The sequence below is a fragment of the Thamnophis elegans genome, chromosome 8, assembly GCF_009769535.1.
Source record: "Thamnophis elegans isolate rThaEle1 chromosome 8, rThaEle1.pri, whole genome shotgun sequence".
Taxonomy (NCBI): domain Eukaryota; kingdom Metazoa; phylum Chordata; class Lepidosauria; order Squamata; family Colubridae; genus Thamnophis; species Thamnophis elegans.
The window spans coordinates 13677572-13697459 of NC_045548.1; the positions used below are offsets into that span (position 1 = coordinate 13677572).

The 19888-nt window shown below is 40.8% G+C and overlaps 2 protein-coding genes across 4 annotated transcripts in view; one reads left to right on the forward strand and one right to left on the reverse strand.

Moving 5' to 3' along the window:
* The window catches only part of GPLD1 (glycosylphosphatidylinositol specific phospholipase D1), a 38744-nt gene extending 35172 nt beyond the window's left edge, over window positions 1-3572 (reverse strand). The window contains exon 1 of one of the 3 annotated variants that reach the window (XM_032222568.1): window positions 3469-3572. The gene's annotated coding sequence lies outside the window, so the exon portion shown is untranslated. The remainder of the gene's footprint in view (window positions 1-3468) is intronic. The other 2 variants (XM_032222569.1, XM_032222570.1) reach the window with 2 other exon arrangements.
* ALDH5A1 (aldehyde dehydrogenase 5 family member A1) lies at window positions 1981-19189 on the forward strand. The gene is made up of 10 exons (XM_032222571.1): window positions 1981-2568; window positions 4531-4614; window positions 7044-7214; window positions 8524-8640; window positions 9327-9470; window positions 11879-12022; window positions 15299-15457; window positions 16343-16512; window positions 16993-17051; window positions 18830-19189. Exons 1-10 carry the CDS (start codon window positions 2224-2226, stop codon window positions 19036-19038), a joined length of 1602 nt encoding a protein of 533 aa, XP_032078462.1. The 5' UTR covers window positions 1981-2223; the 3' UTR covers window positions 19039-19189.
* The last annotated feature ends 699 nt before the right edge of the window (window positions 19190-19888 follow it).

Genomic DNA, 19888 nt, shown 5'->3' on the forward strand with positions numbered 1-19888 from the left:
CAGTTAAAAGTTCATGATCTTGTCCCCACACCCACAATCCATTACATGGTCCAATCTCCTTCTTCCACGCTGGCGTCCATGCCCAGCTTCTTCCAGTCAGGTGTACTGGTGTGGAGACAAAGGATGACCTTGCTTCTAGTAAAGAATGAAAAACAATACATTCCAAAATCCTACTCCTTCTATTCCCCCCTCCCATTGACTATACTTAAAGAAACAGCATAATGAAATTAGAGAAAGTGTGGCAGGCCAAAATTCTAAAAGGAATATAAATGCAGGCCTGACAGAATCATTTAAACATCCTAGGATCATAATCTCTGCATTTAAGAGGGCATTCTCAATCAAATGAAACATTTTTCAAAGGGCAAATTTTTTAAGAGGTTTAACAAACCTGTAACAGCAAAATAAAACGTTATTTTTAAAAATCACATTGCATATACCAATCAGCTCATTGATGCACAAGGATAGCTATAATATTACAGATCTATATTTGAATGACCAAGTTAATAACCTTTCCCATCTCTATTTCTGCATGTTTGTTTTCCCTGGACTAAATTGTTCATGATTTATGCTCCCAACCTATAGATTTACAATCAGTATAGAATAACAGAATTGGAAGGGACCTTGGAGGACTTCTACGTCAACCCCCTGCTCAAGCAAGAGTCCCTATACCATTCCAGAGAAGCGGCTGTCCAGTCTCTTTTTTAAAAGCCTCTGGTGATGGAGCACCCACAATGTCTGAAGGCATCTCATTCCACTGATTACCCTAATTGTTCTCATGGTTAGGAAATTTCCAGATTGCTTTTCACCTTGATTAGTTTTCAAGCATTGCTGATGCTTTAGAAAATAGATTGACCCCTCTTCTTTGTGGCAGCCCCTCAAATATTGGAACACTGCTGACATGTCACCACTAGTCCTTCTTTTAACTACAGGTGAAAACTCAAAAAATTAGAATATCGTGCAAAACCCAAAGACGAGGTGACTGCGGCACACATGCGCACCAGCCAGCTGGTCTTGGGGTTTCCGGCACTCCAGTGCACGCAAAGAGAGCTGGCCAGCGTGCATGCGCGGGCCAGAAACCAAAAGCTGGCGACAGCACATGTGCCCACAGAGAGGCTCTGCATGTGCCATAGGTTTGCCATCCCGGCCCTATACCATTTCTGACAGTTGGCTGTCCAACTCTCTTCTGGAAAGCTTCCAGCAATGCCACCCTTGCAACTTCTCTGAAGGGAAGCCATCCCATTGGTTGACTTCTCACTGTCAGAAAATGTTCTCCGTATTTCTAGGCTGAATCTCTCCTTGATTAGTTTTCATCCTGTTGAAAGAAATGTCCTTTTGGGTTCAGCTCCAAGTGGGGAAGAAGACACTGGAGACATGGAGGCTGCTTGGAAAGATGGTTTATTGTTGGACAGGGCCACATGGCTTGAGTCCTGAACAGAAAAGGGGATCACATGCTTCAATGTTGGTGGAGAAGAGAAGGGCTGAGGAAGGGGCTTGCTAGGCTTTTATACCCTGTTCAGTCCCACCTCTCTGTTTCCTGTTCCTGTGTAAGAAATGTATTCTGATTGGTTGTCAGACTCCCATGGTGCCATGCAGGGGGCTACTCTATAGGCTGTGATGAGTCCAGGTATAGATGAGTTCTCAGGTGCCACGTGGAGAGTTGAGTAATATCCCTTCCCCCTACAGCTGCAGTGAGGAGAAGTCTTTATTATGTAAAGTGGGCTAGCCTGGCCATCTCAATGGCCCATTAACAAAGTGGGGGTGGGCAAGAAGCTACAGACAACTATTCTGTCTTTTAAAACATGCTTCTTTTCACATCCAGAGAAACATTCTGCCTTTTCAATATTTCCTAGGATATTTCATTTTTTCTGGGAGAGGGCTGGATGATAACTTCCCACAATCCATTGTTCCTTGTCTGGCCTTTGCGTGCTTCGGGAAATAGGTTGGCACCCTCCTCCTCTGGGTGACAGCCTCTCAAATATTGGAAGACTGCTATCATGCGTGCCCGGGTCTTTCTCTTTCCTGGACTAGCCATGCCTAGTCCTGGCAGCCGTTCTTCATACGTCTATGGGAGGTTCTCCAATCGTTCTTCGTTAGGTTCACTTGCTAAGCAGCGGAGGAGCTCAAAGGGTCGCGCCACTCCTTGGAGACGCTCATCAGCCCTTTGCGCTCGGTCGCCCTCCCGCCCGGCGCTCCACCCTCCAACCCGGGGGAGGGGGAAGGACCATGGCGGCTAGGATTGCGCGGCCTTATTTCCGGGAGCTGCTGGTGAGCCACCGCTCCTACTGCAGCCCCCGGCTCCTGCCCCAGGCCAGGCCGACTATGGCCAGCCCGTGCCCCAGCCGGTTGAGCAGTACCGGCCCAAGCCTCGCCACTGGGGCGGCTTCCCTGGCACGCTCTGGATGCTTCGTGGGAGGCCGCTGGCTCCAGGCGGCAGCCACTTTCCCCGTGCGGGACCCGGCCACCGGCACGGAACTCCTCCAGGTAGCGGATTGCGGCGTAGCTGAAGCGGAGGCCGCGGTGAAGGCAGCCCACCAAGCCGGCGCTGCTTGGAGCGCAGCTTCTGCCAAGGTGAGCGAAGGGAAGGCGGCCGGCGGCGTCCCGGTTACCGAAAGGTAGAGGGGGGGTGGGTGGAGAGAGAGATCAGGTTTTTGCAAGAGGGAGCGCGAAGATTGGAAGGTCTCTATGAGCCAGTGTTTCCCAACCTTGGCAATCTGAAGATGTCCGGACTTCAACTCCCAGAATTCCCCAGCCAGCATTTGCTGGCTGGGGAATTCTGGGAGTTGAAGTCCGGACATCTTCAAGTGGCCAAGGTTGGGAAACACTGCTATAAGCAAATTGGGTGAATAGGGAAAGAAATGCTTCCCAGGGAGCAGGTGATTCGCGAGCCCTGGGGATTGTTCCAAAGAGTTGGGTTTCTGCCCATGTGCAGAGTGCTGGTATCTAATGAGCCCCGTACTGGCTACTCTTCCCGAACAGCTCTTTGCAGCTTGATTCAAATTCAACACTTCCTAATAAGCTTGTTTTATCTGCAGTCTCTCTATAGCAAACCACAGGTTCCCCAAAGTATTGGCGCAAGCATCACCTCTTCATTATATGCACATAAATGGTGATGTTATGCTTTACAGTATGTCGGAACATCTGCTGGAAGCATGTAGATGTACATGCTGATGGCATGTTGTCATTTCTCCTGATCAGCCCTGCAAATACCCATGTATTCAATCTTGATAATATCTGGTGTCTAGAGTTAATTTTTTTTAAAAAAAATTGTGTTATGGTAGTTGTATTCAAAAAATAACAGAAGAGTTGGAAGAGACCTTGGAGGTCTTCTAGTCCAACCACTTTGCCCTATTCCATTTCAGACAAGTGGTTGTCCAATCTCTTCTTCAAAATCTCCAGTGATTCAAGTAAACTAATATGGCCCTGTGGTTAGATTATGGATTTTAAAAAAATCAGGTATGTAATACTCACCAGTAGATTAAAATCCACCCTGCAGATTCAGTGAAAGAAATTGCTGTAATGCCCGTTTCTTGGCTTACTTTTTAACTAAATTAACACATGTACTTTGTACAAGATAAAAGGACTGTGTGTATTTATATATTCTGAGTATGTAAATAGTGTGAGGATAGCTTGCAGAGGCCCATTAGAAGACTACAAGATATTTCCCTAGTTTTCATCTTAAATGAATTCTTATTTCTAAAGCATGTATTCATATATTTATATAGTTTCAAATTTTATCCAGTTTCTAAATAAAAAGCCACGTACTGTCCAGAAGTAATAGTAGGATCAAAGACTTTCATCAGCATGGTTGGACCACAATGTTCCACGCACTTTCTCCTTTCATATACGCATCACAGCACAATACACAAAAGAGGCTGAGTTTACAGCATGACCCTTTTCATGATTTCAACAAGAAATGACACCTTGCCATTTATTTTTATTTTATTTTTTTACATTCTGCAGCCTAAAACAAAAGTAAATTCTTTAGAATTAAGTCAGACTTACTTCTGCATAGATATGCATAGCATTTTCTTCTGAGTTTCTTGGAATTCTCTTGGTTGCTTTTTAAATGTTAAATATTTTGCTTATTATTGTTTTACATGAAGTATCTTTCCACCCTTTATATTGTTTCAGGCCCCACTTGGCCTGTGTTTGAAAGTACAGTAGATCCACTGTACTCTAAACTAATCAATGACTTTTTAATCACAAATTGCTTCTGATACAAACTCAGCTCATACAGTGAATCATTCAGTCAGTAGATTAACTGAGTAAACTATGCTTAAATTAGTAACTACAGGTGAGATACTGCAAAATATAGCTACTGAATGCTTGACTATGGGGTTGATGTATTAAAATCTGGTTTTAGCTTTAGGAATAATATTAGGCTAAACTTTGATGTACTTGATGGATCTGTTGGAATAATTGAAATTGAATAAGCTCTTTATAAGTTACAATTATTAGACAGATTTGCTTTTGTTTTCAAATTTATTTTTACCAAGATCCTTTTATAGTACTATTTTATTTTTTATTCAGGATAGAGCAGTTTTGCTTCGTAAATGGTATGACTTGATGATAGAGAATAAAGATGAACTTGCAAGGATCATTACAGCAGAAAACGTAAGTATAAAGAAAAAGAAAATCTTCCACTGAGGCTGTGGGCCTGAAACTTGCTTGATGAGTAGTTTTGCTTAGAAGAAAGATTAGCGCAACCAACAGAAGGGATTCAATCGTCCTTCCTTGCACTATATTCTAAAATCTAAATTATATAGCCTGGTTCATAAATATAGTGGCTGTATTCACACAATACGTTAAGCCCCCCCCCCCCAAAAAACCCCACATTATAGCATAGTATGATGTCTTAGTTCAGACAACATGTTAAGGCAGTGGCAGTGCTTTCCAAACACACTGAATCTTGATTTAGGCTTGTGTTACTCCAGCCCATGTTACTGTTCTGTGCCGTCAAAACTGAATTAAGGGCAGTGCTAAACTGAAGATCCTATTGCTTCTAAGCAGCTAATCTAATATTTTGAATACAGTGGTTTTCAATAAAACTTTGTTAGCTGAGTGATTCAGTACCAAGGGCTTAAGAAATAAATAGATGCTACAAGAGTAGTATGGAGGCCTGGTTGATATTTCTTTTATATTTATTTGTGAAATTTATTTGCTGCCTATCTAGGCAGTTTACGATGATAAACAAGGAAATAAAAGGAGTGTAAACAGAAATAAAGTAGAACTAAAATAAACAATGAAAAAGGAACACAAGAATTCATCAATATGATAACCAAAAAGATGGATGAGTGGAGAGCAGAGGGGAGGAGGTAGAATTTGCCATGAATCCAGCAGTCACCGCCAGTATATATTGCTTGAATAGGTAGAGGAGAAAATAGGAACAAGTGTAGTTTGAATAATATATGCAAGAAAGGTCTTGGGCCCTGCAGCCAGGAAACCCCAAATGGGGAAACTGGGAGGTGATAGAAACATCTGTTACTTATATTATCTGTTTGGTGAGTGAGCTGACAATGGCATATTGGGAGCCAACAGGGCTGACACTGCTCTCTCTGTCAGCACTTCCTAAAGTGTGGTCTGGGGCCTGATTTTAGCCCTCCGGAACGTTCAGAAGCCCTCAGGAGGCACCTGAAGGCTCCGGAGGGCTAAAACTGGCCCTACGAGCAAACTGGAAAAACTTCCAGTTTGCTCCTAGGGCCATTTTTTCACGCTCTAGAGGCTTCAGGGAATGTGTGTGTGTGTGTGTGTGTGTGTGTGTGTTATTTGTGCTGATAAATAAATAAAGGGAGACTAGTATAGATCTATTTCAAGCTATTTAGCTCTCATCAAGCCTGGGCTGTATTACATATTAGGCAGATGTGTTAACCACTAAGCCACAAGGTTCTCCTCCTTTATCAGCTGAGCCAGGGAAATAGGTATGTATTAGTGTCACAACCCCTGGTATGCCCAAATATGGGAGGAAGCCTACTGCTTCCTTTCTCTGTCTATCGGCTCGTCACAAGAGACCACCCAGACAGAAACCCAATATTTTTACTGTTGCCTTTGTTACATTTGTGTTGTATTTGTGCTGATAAATAAATAAAGGGAGACTAGTATAGATCTATTTCAAGCTATTTAGCTCTCATCAGCTAGCCACACCCTTACTGGGATTCGAACCTGGGCTGTATTACATATATATATAATGTGATTTGATTACTTCGGGCCTTGTGTGATGTATAAGTCCAGTCATTACAAATTACAAATCATAATTTTCAGGTTAGTGTATTGTATCAATGCAGCCATTTGAAGTTCATTGACTGAATTTTCACTAAGCAAATTGTTGCTTGTCTTTGGAACCCATGGTACAAAGATCAATGTTTCTGATTTGTGTATCTTGGCAAAAGGTGTATTTTTTGCCTGTGATGTTTTTCCTCCTCTTTTTCTATCATATATTTTAAATTTAAAGCCTTTTTTATTCAACTTTTTAAATTTATCTTGACATTTTGTTTATATTTTGCTGTCAGGGTTCCAAATAGCATCCAAAAGTAAATCAGAGTCCAAGGCAAAGTATTGCTCAAAGTTCCAATTTATTAAGAGAGCCATGTTGGCACATCTGGGAAAACCCGAATCTGAAAACTTCCCACCCAGTTGAAAGTTCAAGATCTTGCCCCACACTCACAAGTCCATCACATGGTTCAATCTCCCACTGCCATGCTGGTAGTTCCACCCATCCAATTCCAGTCAGAGGTGCAGAGACAAAGGATGACCTTGGCTTTCTAGAAAGAATTTTATTGTGGCTACATAGTATGTGATTCCTTACAATCCTCCCTCCCATTTTCCCACAATAGAAAATGCCTAGCAGAATAATAGAAATTGTGGCAGGCCAAAGACCCAAAAGAAAAGATGGCTGCAGGCCTGGCATTTTATTTATATTTTGCATTTTTACAAAAGGACAACAATAAAAACAAACATTTTTAAATGAAGGCACAAAGGAATGAAAAGTATTAATAATTATTTTTCTAAGAAGAGATGTTTTACTTTGGTCGTTTATTTGTTCACAGGGAAAACCACTGAAGGAAGCAGAAGGGGAAATCTTGTATTCAGCTTCTTTCTTGGAATGGTTTGCTGAAGAAGCCCGGCGTATTTATGGTGATATTATTCCATCATCAGCAAAAAACAGGAGAGTCCTTGTGTTGAAGCAGCCTGTGGGAGTAGCTGCCATCATTACACCTGTGAGTTGGCGGCTCTGTTGAAATCAAATTGGGGATCCACTTAAAGAGATGAAGGGATTCCAGAAACATGGTGCTTTCACAGAAAAGGCTCTAGTTTGTGTACTTTAAAAACAAACATTTAGTGGCAGAGAGAATATGTAGACTGACCCTTAAAACTTAAAGAGACTCTGGCAACTGGTTCACAGACAAATGCGCGCCGACAAAACCGCCGCGACAAAACGGCGACGTTGAAAGTGCGCCCACTAAAGCATGTCGACAAATGCGTGCTGACAAAAGCATGCCATCGAAAACAACGCGAAAACAACGGTAACAACATTAACAACCCTAATCCTAACCCTAATCCTAACCTAAAAACCCTAATCGCGCTTTTGTGGGCGCAGTTTTGTCAGCGCGCTTTAGTGGGCGCGCTTTCAACGTCGCCGTTTTGTCGGCGTGCATTTGTCGGGCGTGCATTTGTCAGGTCACATGGCAACTCTCAGGTTATCTCATTCAGGGTTTAAGTAACAGGGTGTGCAGTAATCAGAAGATATGAATCAATAAATTCAAATAAAGCCTGATTCAGCTTGCTCTGATTTCTATTCAATTCAGAACTTTGTATTTCCCCTATAAATGTAAACGTAAGTAGTCCTTCACTTACAAACATTCCTTTAGTGAATGTGCAAAGTTGCGACAGCACTGAAAAGAAGTGATTTACCAGTTTTTATACTTTGCAACATCCCCATGGTCAGTTGCCGTTTGGCAGCTGGCATGTATTTATGACGGTTGTATTGTCCCGGGGACATGTGATTGTAACTTTCCAGCAAAATCAATTGGGGAGATTCACTTAATGACCGCATGATTCATTTAACAACTGTCGTGATTCACTAAGCAACTTTGGCAAAAAAGTAAAATGGGGCAAAACTCTCTTAACTGCCTTGCTTAACAATAGAAATGTTCAGCTCAGTTGTGGTTGTAAGTCAAGGACTACCTCTAAATTTAAGACAGAGTTTAGAATCAGATTCTGTTTGGCCTCCTTTAAACGTACATAACATGCCACCCCCAGAAATCTCTGACTTTTTCAAACAGGTCCATTTGGAGATATTTTACCATCTGCTTTCACATGTCATTAATAAGAATAAAAAGTGGTAGCTACTATGCAAGACAAGATAGCCAATGATTTCCAGAATATTATTACTTCCATTAGGAGGAGGAGTGATTTTTTTTTTGTTCTAGATATTATTTTTGGCTAGAAATTTCAGGACTTGTCAGTTATTTCACTGTGCCCCCCAATTCTGTTGATATTAAACTTATGTGTATCTTTTTACTACAGTGGAATTTTCCAAGTGCTATGATTACCCGAAAAGTAGGTGCTGCTTTGGCAGCTGGCTGTACAGTAGTAGTGAAGCCAGCTGAAGACACACCTTTGTCTGCCTTAGCACTTGCCGAGGTAAGATTTTTGTGTATGTATGTATGTTTAAATTTATATGATTGCCCAACTCCCTCTTGGTAACTCTAGGCTGCTTATAAGGATAAAAGCCTGTTGTGACTCAGCAGATGTCTTCTGTGAGTCTTTTCAGGATGCAAGGTCAACAATGCAGCTGGGGCTCTTTAGTGGGGTTCTGGTGATAAAGGAACGGATAGTGCCACGCCCTGGTTGCAGGAGTCAACGTTCGTTCCTTGGTTCGTTCAACATTGATTGATCATCAGTCGTGGTTTATGTAAGATACACTTGGAGAAGTGCTTTGTTTCCTGTAACCCTGATTCAAGGCTACACTTGGAGAAGTGCATTGCTTGTAAGAGTTGTTTTGTATTCTGTTATCTGCTTGAAAGAGACTTTATTTCTGTTTATTTTTGGGCTTGCAGCCAGTTTGAGCTGAGGACTGATAAAGAGAGTTCCTTTTAAGTTTGTCTGCTTGCCGTTTGTTAACGAGCCGAGAAGGGGGGACAGAACAAAAGCCCAATACAAATATGATAAAAAAAGCAATAATCTGATATGCCAGGGATAATTTTTAGCATAAAATTCTTGAATATGAATTGTTGGATGCGGCTGTGACAATATTTTAATACAGGATACATTATTTTATGCAAGTATCCAGATCCATGACTCTTCCCACCAATTATTTCTCACTGCAGCTTGCAAATCAGGCTGGAATTCCTGCAGGAGTATATAATGTTGTTCCATGTTCCAGACAACAGGCAGCAGCAGTTGGAGAGGCGCTCTGCACTCATCCCTTGGTAGCCAAAATCTCATTTACTGGCTCAACAGCTACAGGGAAGGTATACATATTCATGTGTTTAAAGTTTTATACTCTACATTTTTTTTAAAAAAAAATCTTCACAAAGTTGTGACTAAAGTGATTTTGGAACAATGTTGATATTTGTTTAAATAAATTTTAACGATTTCCATAGTTCAGCTGTCTTGGGAAAGTTTGAAGAATCTGTTCATTCTTCAAGGATTGCCATCCTTTCTATATGCCCTGGCCCACCTATTGTTCCCAGTTTGTTGACTTCCAGATGCGATGGACATCTTGCAGCATCCTTGACTAGTGCAACATAGACATTCACAGGTAGCCATGATGATGCCCAAATGACAAAACATAGACTGCAACATTGGAGCATATGCCATTCATAGTTGAGTCTCAAATCTCCCCACAAGAACATAAAAAGTGGCTATTTCATTGCAAGATCACAATGCCCATTTCCTTCACCTGGCCCTTCTTGCAGACTTCAAAGCCATGGGTATTGTAGCCTAGAGAATTGATGTTCCATAGATATGAAAAACATCAAGTTGTGGAAATCTGCTCTAGGCCATCCAGCTTTTTTCATATGAAAAAAAAAACTCATTTGAGAGGGAAAGTGTTAAGGGAATAATTTTAAATGTGTGGATATTAAGTCTAATTTATGCAAATGTTATTAGTCTCATCGATTCTAATTAAGATTTCCTACTGAAGTAGGAAATTTATTCTTGTCTTGTTTTTCTTTCTTTCAACCCAATAGAAAGTTGGGAAAATATGTAAATGAAAGTTTGTATAATGAAATAGATTAAATGTATACTTTAATGTCACAGGACGTTCCCTATTAACAGGATAATTCTCCCATAACTGAAAAACTGAGATCAAATTTTATTGGAGGAGGGAGTGGAGAAAAAATAATATGAAGTTCAAAAATTATTCAGAGCCAACTGGAGGCTGCAGGGTAATCTTGCCAGAAAAAGTTCCCACAATGTAGTTAGGCAGCAGCTTGGAATTCTGAGCCTCTCCTTCAAAGTCACATGATCTAGATCAGTGTTTCTCAACCTTGGCAACTTGAAGATGTCCGGACTTCAACTCCCAGAATTCCCCAGCCAGCATTCAAGTTGCCAAGGTTGAGAAACACTGATCTAGATCAATGTTTTTCGATTTCAACAACTTTAAGTGTAGACTTCAAATCCCTGAATACTGGCTGGAGAATTCTGGGAGTTTAAGTTTAGCTATCTTAAAAGTTGCTGAGAAACATTGGATTATGTATAATCCACGTGCAGGTGTATAGCACATGCCACCTCCCCTTTGTTTCTCAGTGCACACACATGCATGAACGGACATAGCATGAGTGGAAAGCAGAAATACACACATGCACAGAGAAGAAGAAAGTATAAATGCCTCCTAAAGCCACTGTTAGATAAGAGGGAGGAGCAAAATAATGACTTGGTTTAACTGGATACCCTTTGGAGCACCTAATTTGTGGCTTTGAGTATTAAAACATTTTCAGAATCCATGCATTCAGACTCATTTCTTGAAATTCAGCCTTTAAGGAGCATAATCACTGTTGATTGACTGAAACTGAGGTTTTAAAAATAATAATAATCTGGAACTTGTTATTAAGAAACAACTACTAGAACTTCCCTGACTAAGAGGCAAAGCTTTAATGACAGGACATTGGCTGTGTTCAAATGAACTTTTTGGGTTTGGTTTCTCATAGAACCCCGAGCTTTTTCAGAACCCTAGAGTTCCATGTAACAGTTTGCAAAACTTTGATCTAGACCACTTTCCCCATCCTGATTAGTCCTCAAACTACACAATCTAGAATTTTCATTAGTTCAGGATCCTGGGAGCTATAAACTCGGCACATCTGGAGGGTTTCAGGTTCTGGATGGGTAAATCGTTCAGGGGTGGGATTCTACTGGTTCGGAGCAGTTCGGGCAAATCGGTAGCTCTGACAATCAGCTGGGAGCGAACCAGTTTGTCCCGATGATCAGATGGGCCCACCTGCCCGCCCACACTATTTTCCTATCTTTATCTTCTCAGCTGATTCGCGCGGCAGAGCAGATTGCCGCGTGAATCAGCTGGGTTACTCCTCTGAAGAAACCTGGAAGTGAAGATTTCTTCAAACTGTGCATGCGCAAATCATGCGATCACCGAACCCGTTGTTAAACCGGGAAGATCCCAAAACTGAAGTTGTCTTATTTGAGAGCAGTGGATCAAGCCTTTCTAATCAAATAGGATTGGTGCAGTTAAGGAATCCAAGAACACACAAGCATAGCACATGAGCTATAAACTAAAATTAACACTGGCGTATCCAAGGTTTAAATGGATGTTTATTTAAGAAACTGGAGGAGGGGGGGGGGAGGGTGATTCGGTACGATTTAACATTGGCTTTAGGAAAATATTCTACTTGGAGTAATTAGCTTTCCGTGTCTGCTGTTACAGATATTGCTCCGCCATGCTGCTGGCACAGTGAAGCGGGTTTCCATGGAGCTCGGAGGACATGCTCCGTTCATAGTCTTTGATAGTGCTGATGTGGAGAAAGCAGTTGCTGGAGCTTTAATATCTAAGTACAGAAATTCAGGGCAGGTGAGCTTGTTTACTGTTAGGGAACCTTTCTTTTCCCCCTATGCATGCGGCTACATAAAAAAATGTTAAGTTTTGATTGTATCTTATAGTTGAGGAAAATATGATCAGTAATGGCAATGAGTAAAATTCTTTCATTAGGCTCTGAATGGCAGAGGTATAAGAAACACCTATACTCTTGAAGAGTATTTAGAAACTACAGTTAGTGCAAAAAGTGATGAGGCAAGCAGTTCCTGAAAACCATAGCGTGGTCCATGTTAAACTGCTCTGAAGTTTTTTTTTATTAGGAATAATGTCTGTGAAATACAAAAAAGAAATCCAGTATTTAATACTACATATAATTACGGCGGCAAGAATTGCCTTTGCCCAGAAATGGTAAAACAAATTAATTCCAAGCGAAGATGAAATAATAAGAAAGGTTATGGATTGTGCTGAAATGGACAAACTAACTAAAGAAATCCAGGGAAAAGAAGAATCAGAATTCTACCAGATATGGGATAAATGGTATAGGTGGATGGAGGAAAGAAACAAGAATCAACGAAGGAATATAATAAAACTCAAAAAATAATAGTTATGAGTAAAATAAGAGGGTTCCGAATGGTGAAATCCAAATGAAATACAATAGAAAGGGAAATAATATAAGGTGAGTGGTATCGACTGATAATTGCTATTAGAAAGAACAGGAAGCTCCTGTTCGCATTGTATTGTGTAAATGTGGTGTACGTCTAAGTTTTGTGTGTGTGTATTTTACATGTTTGTTAATAAAAAAATAAAAAATTATTTTTAAAAAAAACGCTCTTCCACAAGCTGCATTGACTGCTAGTCTGCTTCCAAGGGCAATTCAAGATATTAGTAATCACCTTTAAAGCCCTTCGTGGCATGGATCCAGGCCACTTGAGGGACCGTCTTATCCCACTGGAATTGGCACTGTGCCAGCAGAGAAGACATGCTGCGGACCCTGTCATTAGAGCATTCCAGCTGGCGGGGTTCAGGTGAAGAGCCTTCTCTACCATTGCTCCTGCCCTTTAGAATATCTTGGCCCCTGGACTGATGTCATCTCCAACCCCACTTTTTTAAAAAAGTTATTTATTTATTTATATTTTTTTACAAACATATCAATGCGTGAACAGTGTGGCACCTGGGTGTCATACATTCTAATACAAATAAAACTAATAGCATTAGTCATAGTTATTACTTTCAACCAACTTATATATTTCCAATGATAATACACATTTATATAAAGTTGCAATCTGTCATTCGATTTATCCATGTTTTCTCATATTATTGCTCTTATTTTATTATATAAAAGTGTATAGACTAATATTCCCCTTTTCTCTTATTCCTATCTCTTATTCTAACTTTTAATCATGCCATCCTTTTTTTAAGAAAAACATTTTATTTCTATCCTACCTAACTTCTAATCATGTCCCCTACCTACCAAAAAAAGCAAGGAAAGAAAGAGGAAAAGAGAAGCCAATCAAAACACCAAACGCAAAAAAAATCATCTATCCATCATCTCTTGCCCGCTTCAATACTTTAATTGCTATGCTTTTTTTCTTTTTGACTTGTCTCCCATATTCCTCTGTAAGATCTATTTCTACATCTTCTTCCTGGCGGTTCAATCTGAATAATTTTTCCACCTCTACCCTCCTCCACTTCCTAGTTTCCAGGATTTCTCCCATGCCCCTATCTCCCTTTCAAAGGTATCTTCCTGCATCTCCAATTCTCTTTTTAATGTATTTTCTCCCTGGTTTAATTCATCAGTCACTGTTATTTTCTTTGTTGTCTCCTCATCTTGGCTCCAAAGACCTGGGTCTGTCAGTTAGCTTATGGCTCCAATGAGAGAATATCACATTGCGTGACCCGACAAATACGCGCACGACAAAAGCGCGCCGACAAAAGCGCGGCACTAAAACCGCAACATCATCAATTCGCCAACAACAGCGCGCCGACAGAAGCGCAATTTAAGTTAAGGTTAGGGTCAGGGTTAGGTTTAGAGCGCGCTTCTGTCATTGCACTGTTGGCGCGCTTCAGCGCTCATTCGTCGGCGCGGTTTAGAATTCACGGTTTTGTCACCGCGGTTTCGTCGGGCGCGCTTTTGCCGGTCGCCCTTTTGTCGGTGAACCTCACATTGGAGGTAGCTGTTGGATTAGGAAAGATACCACCTCTCCCCATGGGACTTTTTTTGTGCTCCCCTCTCCCCATCTTTTAATTGTATTACTGTTTTCATTTATTGTATTCTTTTGTGTGCCAGTCTTAATGTTTATAGGCATTCAGAGTCGTCTCTGACAAGATGGGTGGGAAATAGAAATAGAATGAAATTATAAATGAAAGGAAATAAATAAAAAATATATAAAATAAAGCTGATCTGCACTGCTATAGAAGCTAAAATATAAGAATGATATACTGAAATAGCACCCTTTGTATAAGCAGATGAAAGAATGACGTAGAAACTTCATCAAAACCTAAATTACTATCCGTGAGCTTCTTCCCAAGGTGCCTATGCTTATAACCCATAATAATTAAATGGGTTCCATATTACAGATGAAAGATGAACAATGTAACAGATGCACTAAGGCTGAATGGGGAAGAGATGTCTAATTCTAATTTCTAGATATTTCAGCTGTTGTTCACAGAGATTCAATCTTTTTGTTTTTTCATAAAGTTTTTTTTTCAAATACATTCACAAATATACATTCTTGTAAGTACTATTAACAGTTATCTATTAACTATGAACATTTATCCCTATCTTCGTGCAAATATAGAAAACACTTTCTTGCCATCCCATACCTCCATCTTGTTTTGCAACAATCCTACTCCTTCTATCTTCTCAACCTCCCTTCTCTACCTTCTTCTTTCCTCCTCTCCTTCTTTTCTTCTTCCCCTCTCTTTCCCCCACTCCTCTTCTCTCCTCCTCCTTACCCTCTCTCCTCCTCTTACTTCTCCTCCCTTACTTCCTCTGCTTTGCCCTTTCTTCCTTTCCCTCCTCCTCTTCCCTCCTTTCTGTTGTTGCCCTTTCTTATTTTCTTACTCTCGTGGATTCTCGGGGTGGCATTCCAGTGATCCCGACTTTATATTTACATCAAAAATAATTTTCTCCTCAATATTTTACTTCCCAATAGTGGATCCACTTGTACCATTTTTTAACTTGTATACTTGCATTTTAATACTTTTCTATTTTTCCCTTCCTCTCCCCCCCTAATTTAATAATGTGTCATCTGAGTTGTTTATTCTATACTCTTTTCCTTTCACAGAGACTCAATCTTGTTTACCTTTCAGACCTGTGTATGTGCAAACCGCTTCTTGGTTCAGAAAGGGATCCATGATGAATTTGTCAAGAAGTTTGCCCAAGCCATTCAGAGGGAGCTACATATTGGCCATGGATTCGATGAAGGGACTACCCAAGGGCCATTAATTAATGAAAGAGCTGTGGAAAAAGTAAGAATGATTTATTTTAAAAAAATGGTCAAAATGTATCCCGAAGTCATGTTTATTAAGTAAAAGTAAGGGTCTACATTTAGGCAAGAAAAACGAAATGCACAGGTACAGTATAGGTGGTACTTTGCTCAATAGTAGTAACTGTGAGAGGGATCTTGGAGTCCTAGTGGACAACCATTTAAATAGGAGCCAGCAGTGTGCAGCAGCTGCCAAAAAAGCCAACACAGTTCTAGGCTGCATAAACAGAGGGATAGAATCAAGATCACGTGAAGTGTTAATACCACTTTATAATGCCTTGGTAAGGCCACACTTGGAATACTGCATTCAGTTTTGGTCACCACGATGTAGAAAAGATGTGGAGACTTTAGAAAGAGTGCAGAGAAGAGCAACAAAGATGATTAGGCAACTGGAGACTAAAACATATAAAGAACAGTTGCAGGAACTGGGTATGTCTAGTTTAATGAAAAGAAGTACTAGGGGAGACATGATAGTAGTGTTCCAATATCTCAAGGGTTACCACAAAGAAGAGGGAGTCAAACTAATCTCCAAAGCACCTGAGGGCAGAACAAGAAGCAATGGGTGGAAACTAATCAAGGAGAGAAGCAACTTAGAATTGAGGAGAAATTTCCTGACAGAACAATTAATCAGTGGAACAGTTTGCCTCCTGAAGTTGTGAATGCCCCAACACTGGAAGTCTTTAAGAAGATGTTGGATAGCCATTTGTCTGGAATGGTATAGGGTTTCCTGCCTAGGCAGGGGGTTGGACTAGAAGACCTCCAAGGTCCCTTCCAACTCTGCTATTGTATTGTATTATTGTTTGCTGTCATACAGTTATATTTACTGCAACGTTTTACTTTGGCTTATAGGAGTTTGATGTGTTCTTAGGTTGAAAGTCACATTGATGATGCTGTGTCCAAAGGAGCATCCATAGTAACTGGAGGAAAAAGGCACAGCTTTGGGAAAAATTTCTTTGAGCCAACTCTGCTTTCCAATGTGTCAACAACTATGTTATGCACCCAAGAGGAGACTTTTGGGCCTTTGGCTCCAGTTATCAAGTAAGTCATTAAGTATTTCAAACAGATGACTATGGAATCATCTCAGATCATTAAACTGCTATGTGAAATCTTCCCCTATGAATAACAATATGTTATTTTGCCTGACTCTGAGGAGACTCCAGGGAGGTAACAAGAATCAAATATTTTGTAATAAAATCAATGAAGCATTACATGTATTATTTTGCCACAAAACTTATTATTAAAAGGGAAACTGGGTTGTTATTAGCCCATTTTGTTTGTGGATGTGGCTGTGTGTTTCCGTGATAGATATACTTTCAATCATTCGTTGGCACACTATTTTTTTTTCAGATCTTTTCCAAAATAAACCAGTTCATCTAAAGGTGGGCTTTTCCAAATTATCCTATGTGGAATTGTGGAAGTCTCTATTATGCGAGAATAAGAATATCACAATGTGCTTCGTTACTTTTAGGACAAATTATTTTTTTTCACCCCCATGATGTCATATTTCTACTTTTGCAGATTCGATACTGAAGAAGAAGCTCTCGCCATTGCAAATTCAGCCAATGTGGGTTTAGCAGGTATGTGCTTTTAAATAGCAAAGCAAAAGCAGTTAGACTTATATACCGCTTCATAGGGCTTTCAGCCCTCTCTAAGCGGTTTACAGAGTCAGCATATTGTCCCCAACAACAATCCGGGTCCTCATTTTACCCACCTCGGAAGGATGGAAGGCTGAGTCAACCCTGAGCCGGTGAGATTTGAACAGCTGAACTGCAGAACTGCAGTCAGCTGAAGTACCCTGCAGTGCTGCATTTAACCACTGCGCCACCTTGGCTCTTAAATAGTTAGCAAGGTAGAAAAAAATGGTACATACTCATGCACCCTTTGACTAACATCTCAGATATTGTAGCTAAGTGAATTCCCAAACATGAGAAAATACAGAATACTACTAGAGCTGGTGTGAAATAAAGATAGTCCTTGACTTACTGGCAGCGCAGTGACTCAGTGGTTAAGATGCTAGGCTTGTCGGCTGGAAAGCCAGCAGCTCATGTTGAAGACTTGAGCACCACATGACAGGGTGAGCTCCTGTCCTCACCTTAGCTTCTGTCAAGGTAGCAGTTCGAAAGCACGCAAATGCAAGTAGATAAATAGGTACCACTTTGGTGGAAGGGTAACAGCTCTCCATGACGTCATAGTGGCCACATGACCATGGAAATGTCTTCAGACAGCGCTGGCTCAATGGCCTTGAAATGGTGATGGACATCGCCCCTTCTAGTTGATGACTAGTGGGGTAAAATCCACAGAGATGTGTTTACCTTTTCCTTTGATTGACTACCATAACTGAGCCTGGAATTACAGTCGTAAGTAATGCCAATTGCTAAGCAGGTCATCACCTGAGTTTCCAAACTTTTCTGCAGTGGTCATAAAGGGAATGCAACAGTCATTAAACAAACCCACTCTCAAAGAGGAGTGGGGGGTTTCTGGCAAAAATGCCATAAATTGTAGTTACATGACTATGGAACATTTCATCCAGCTGTGAATGCAGGCTGGTTGCCAAACACCCAAAATCCGGGGGGAGGGAGGCATCAGAACAGACCCTGAGTCATAAGTACCTTTTGGGGGGTCCATTGGGTTCCACCACAAAACCGCGGTCGACTAAAGCGCGCTTGACGAAACCGCGTACCTGACGTCATCACAGTGCGATGAAAAAAGCACGCTGTGAGCGGTAAAGCTAAAATTAACGCGTAAACCTAAACCTAACCCCCCCAAACCTAACCCTAAACCTAACCCTTAACCTAACCCTAAAACTAACCCTTAACCTAACCCTAAACCTAACCCTAAACCTAACGCTAAATCTAACGCTAACCCTAACCCTAACCCTAACGCTTAACGTAACCCTAAACCTAACCCTTAACCTAACCCTAACCCTAAACCTAACCCTTACCTTTACATGAATCGGCTTGCTTTAAAAGCGCTTTTTAAAGCGCCCTTTTTTCTCCGCGGTCGTTGTTGTCGCGCTGCTGATGATGTCAGCGACGCACTTTAATCGGGCGCGCTTTAGTGGACCACGGTTTTGTCGTGCCACGGTCCATTGTGGCTTTGAATAGTCACCAAGTGAATGATCCTAACCTATAATTCCGCTGCATTGCAAATAATTGGACTTTTCTTATGAAAAGAAGAGGAAGGGTAGCAGTGGTACTCCAGTCTTTCTATTCTTCAGCAGGAGTTTGGAACATATAAGAATCTTCCTGGTTGTCACTAGGATTATTTGGGCTTTTTGTGTGTGTGTGTTTTTAATAAAGCTTTGAAATGCATTGGGCATTAGAGTCACTTACAGTTCCTTTACTCGCCCTTGCAGGTTATTTCTATTCTCAAGACCCAGCCCAGATTTGGAGAGTTGCTGAGAAGCTGGAAGTTGGAATGGTTGGTGTTAATGAAGGGATTTTATCTTCCGTGGAGTGTCCCTTTGGCGGGGTCAAACAATCAGGGCTAGGAAGAGAAGGTTCTAAATACGGTATCGATGAGTACTTAGAAATAAAATATGTTTGTTTGGGAGGTTTACAATAGCCATTGTTACAACAGTAGCCAAAATAGAACTATAGTTTTGGCCTTCCGTAGTCTGTTTTAGCAAATTAACTTGGGTTTTTTTTTTCTTTTCATAAAATAACTGTGATCAGGTTTACATATAGAGATGTCTGTACTTGAAATCATGTCAATAGATATAAAATAGCGTGACCCGTCAAAACCGCGGTCCACTAAAGCGCGCCCGATTAAAGCGCGTACCTGACGTCATCAGCAGCGCGACAAATATGACCGCGGAGAAAAAGAAGACCGCTTTTAAAGCAAGCCGATTCACATAAAGGTAAGGGTTAGGGTTAGGTTAAGGGTTAGGGTTAGGTTTAGGGTTACGTTAAGCGTTAGGGTTAGGGTTAGGTTAAGGGTTAGCGTTAGGTTTAGCGTTAGGTTAAGGGTTAGGTATAGGGTTAGGTTAAGGGTTAGGTTTAGGGTTAGGTTGGGGGGGTTAGGTTTAGATTTACGCGTTAATTTTAAGTTTACCGCTCACAGCGTGCTGTTTTCGTCGCGCTGTGATGACATCACATACGCGCTTTCGTCGAGTGAGCTTTAGTCTACCGCGGTTTTGTGGTGGAACCATAAAATAGTTCTCCATAATTACATTGTGATTGCAAATGTTAATATTATCTTGGTCCTAATGTGGAAACAAATCCTATTTGCTGTTCACATTTGGAAGAATTTGAAAAAACTTTATTAATATTTTTGGAACATATAGGGCAGCATCTCTACTCATTTCTTCTCATATGTGGAGGGTTATAAAAATGATGGGATCTTAAATATTTGTGCCAAATTTTGAATTATACTCTTTTTCTAACACTTCATTTTTTAATTAATTGGATAGAAA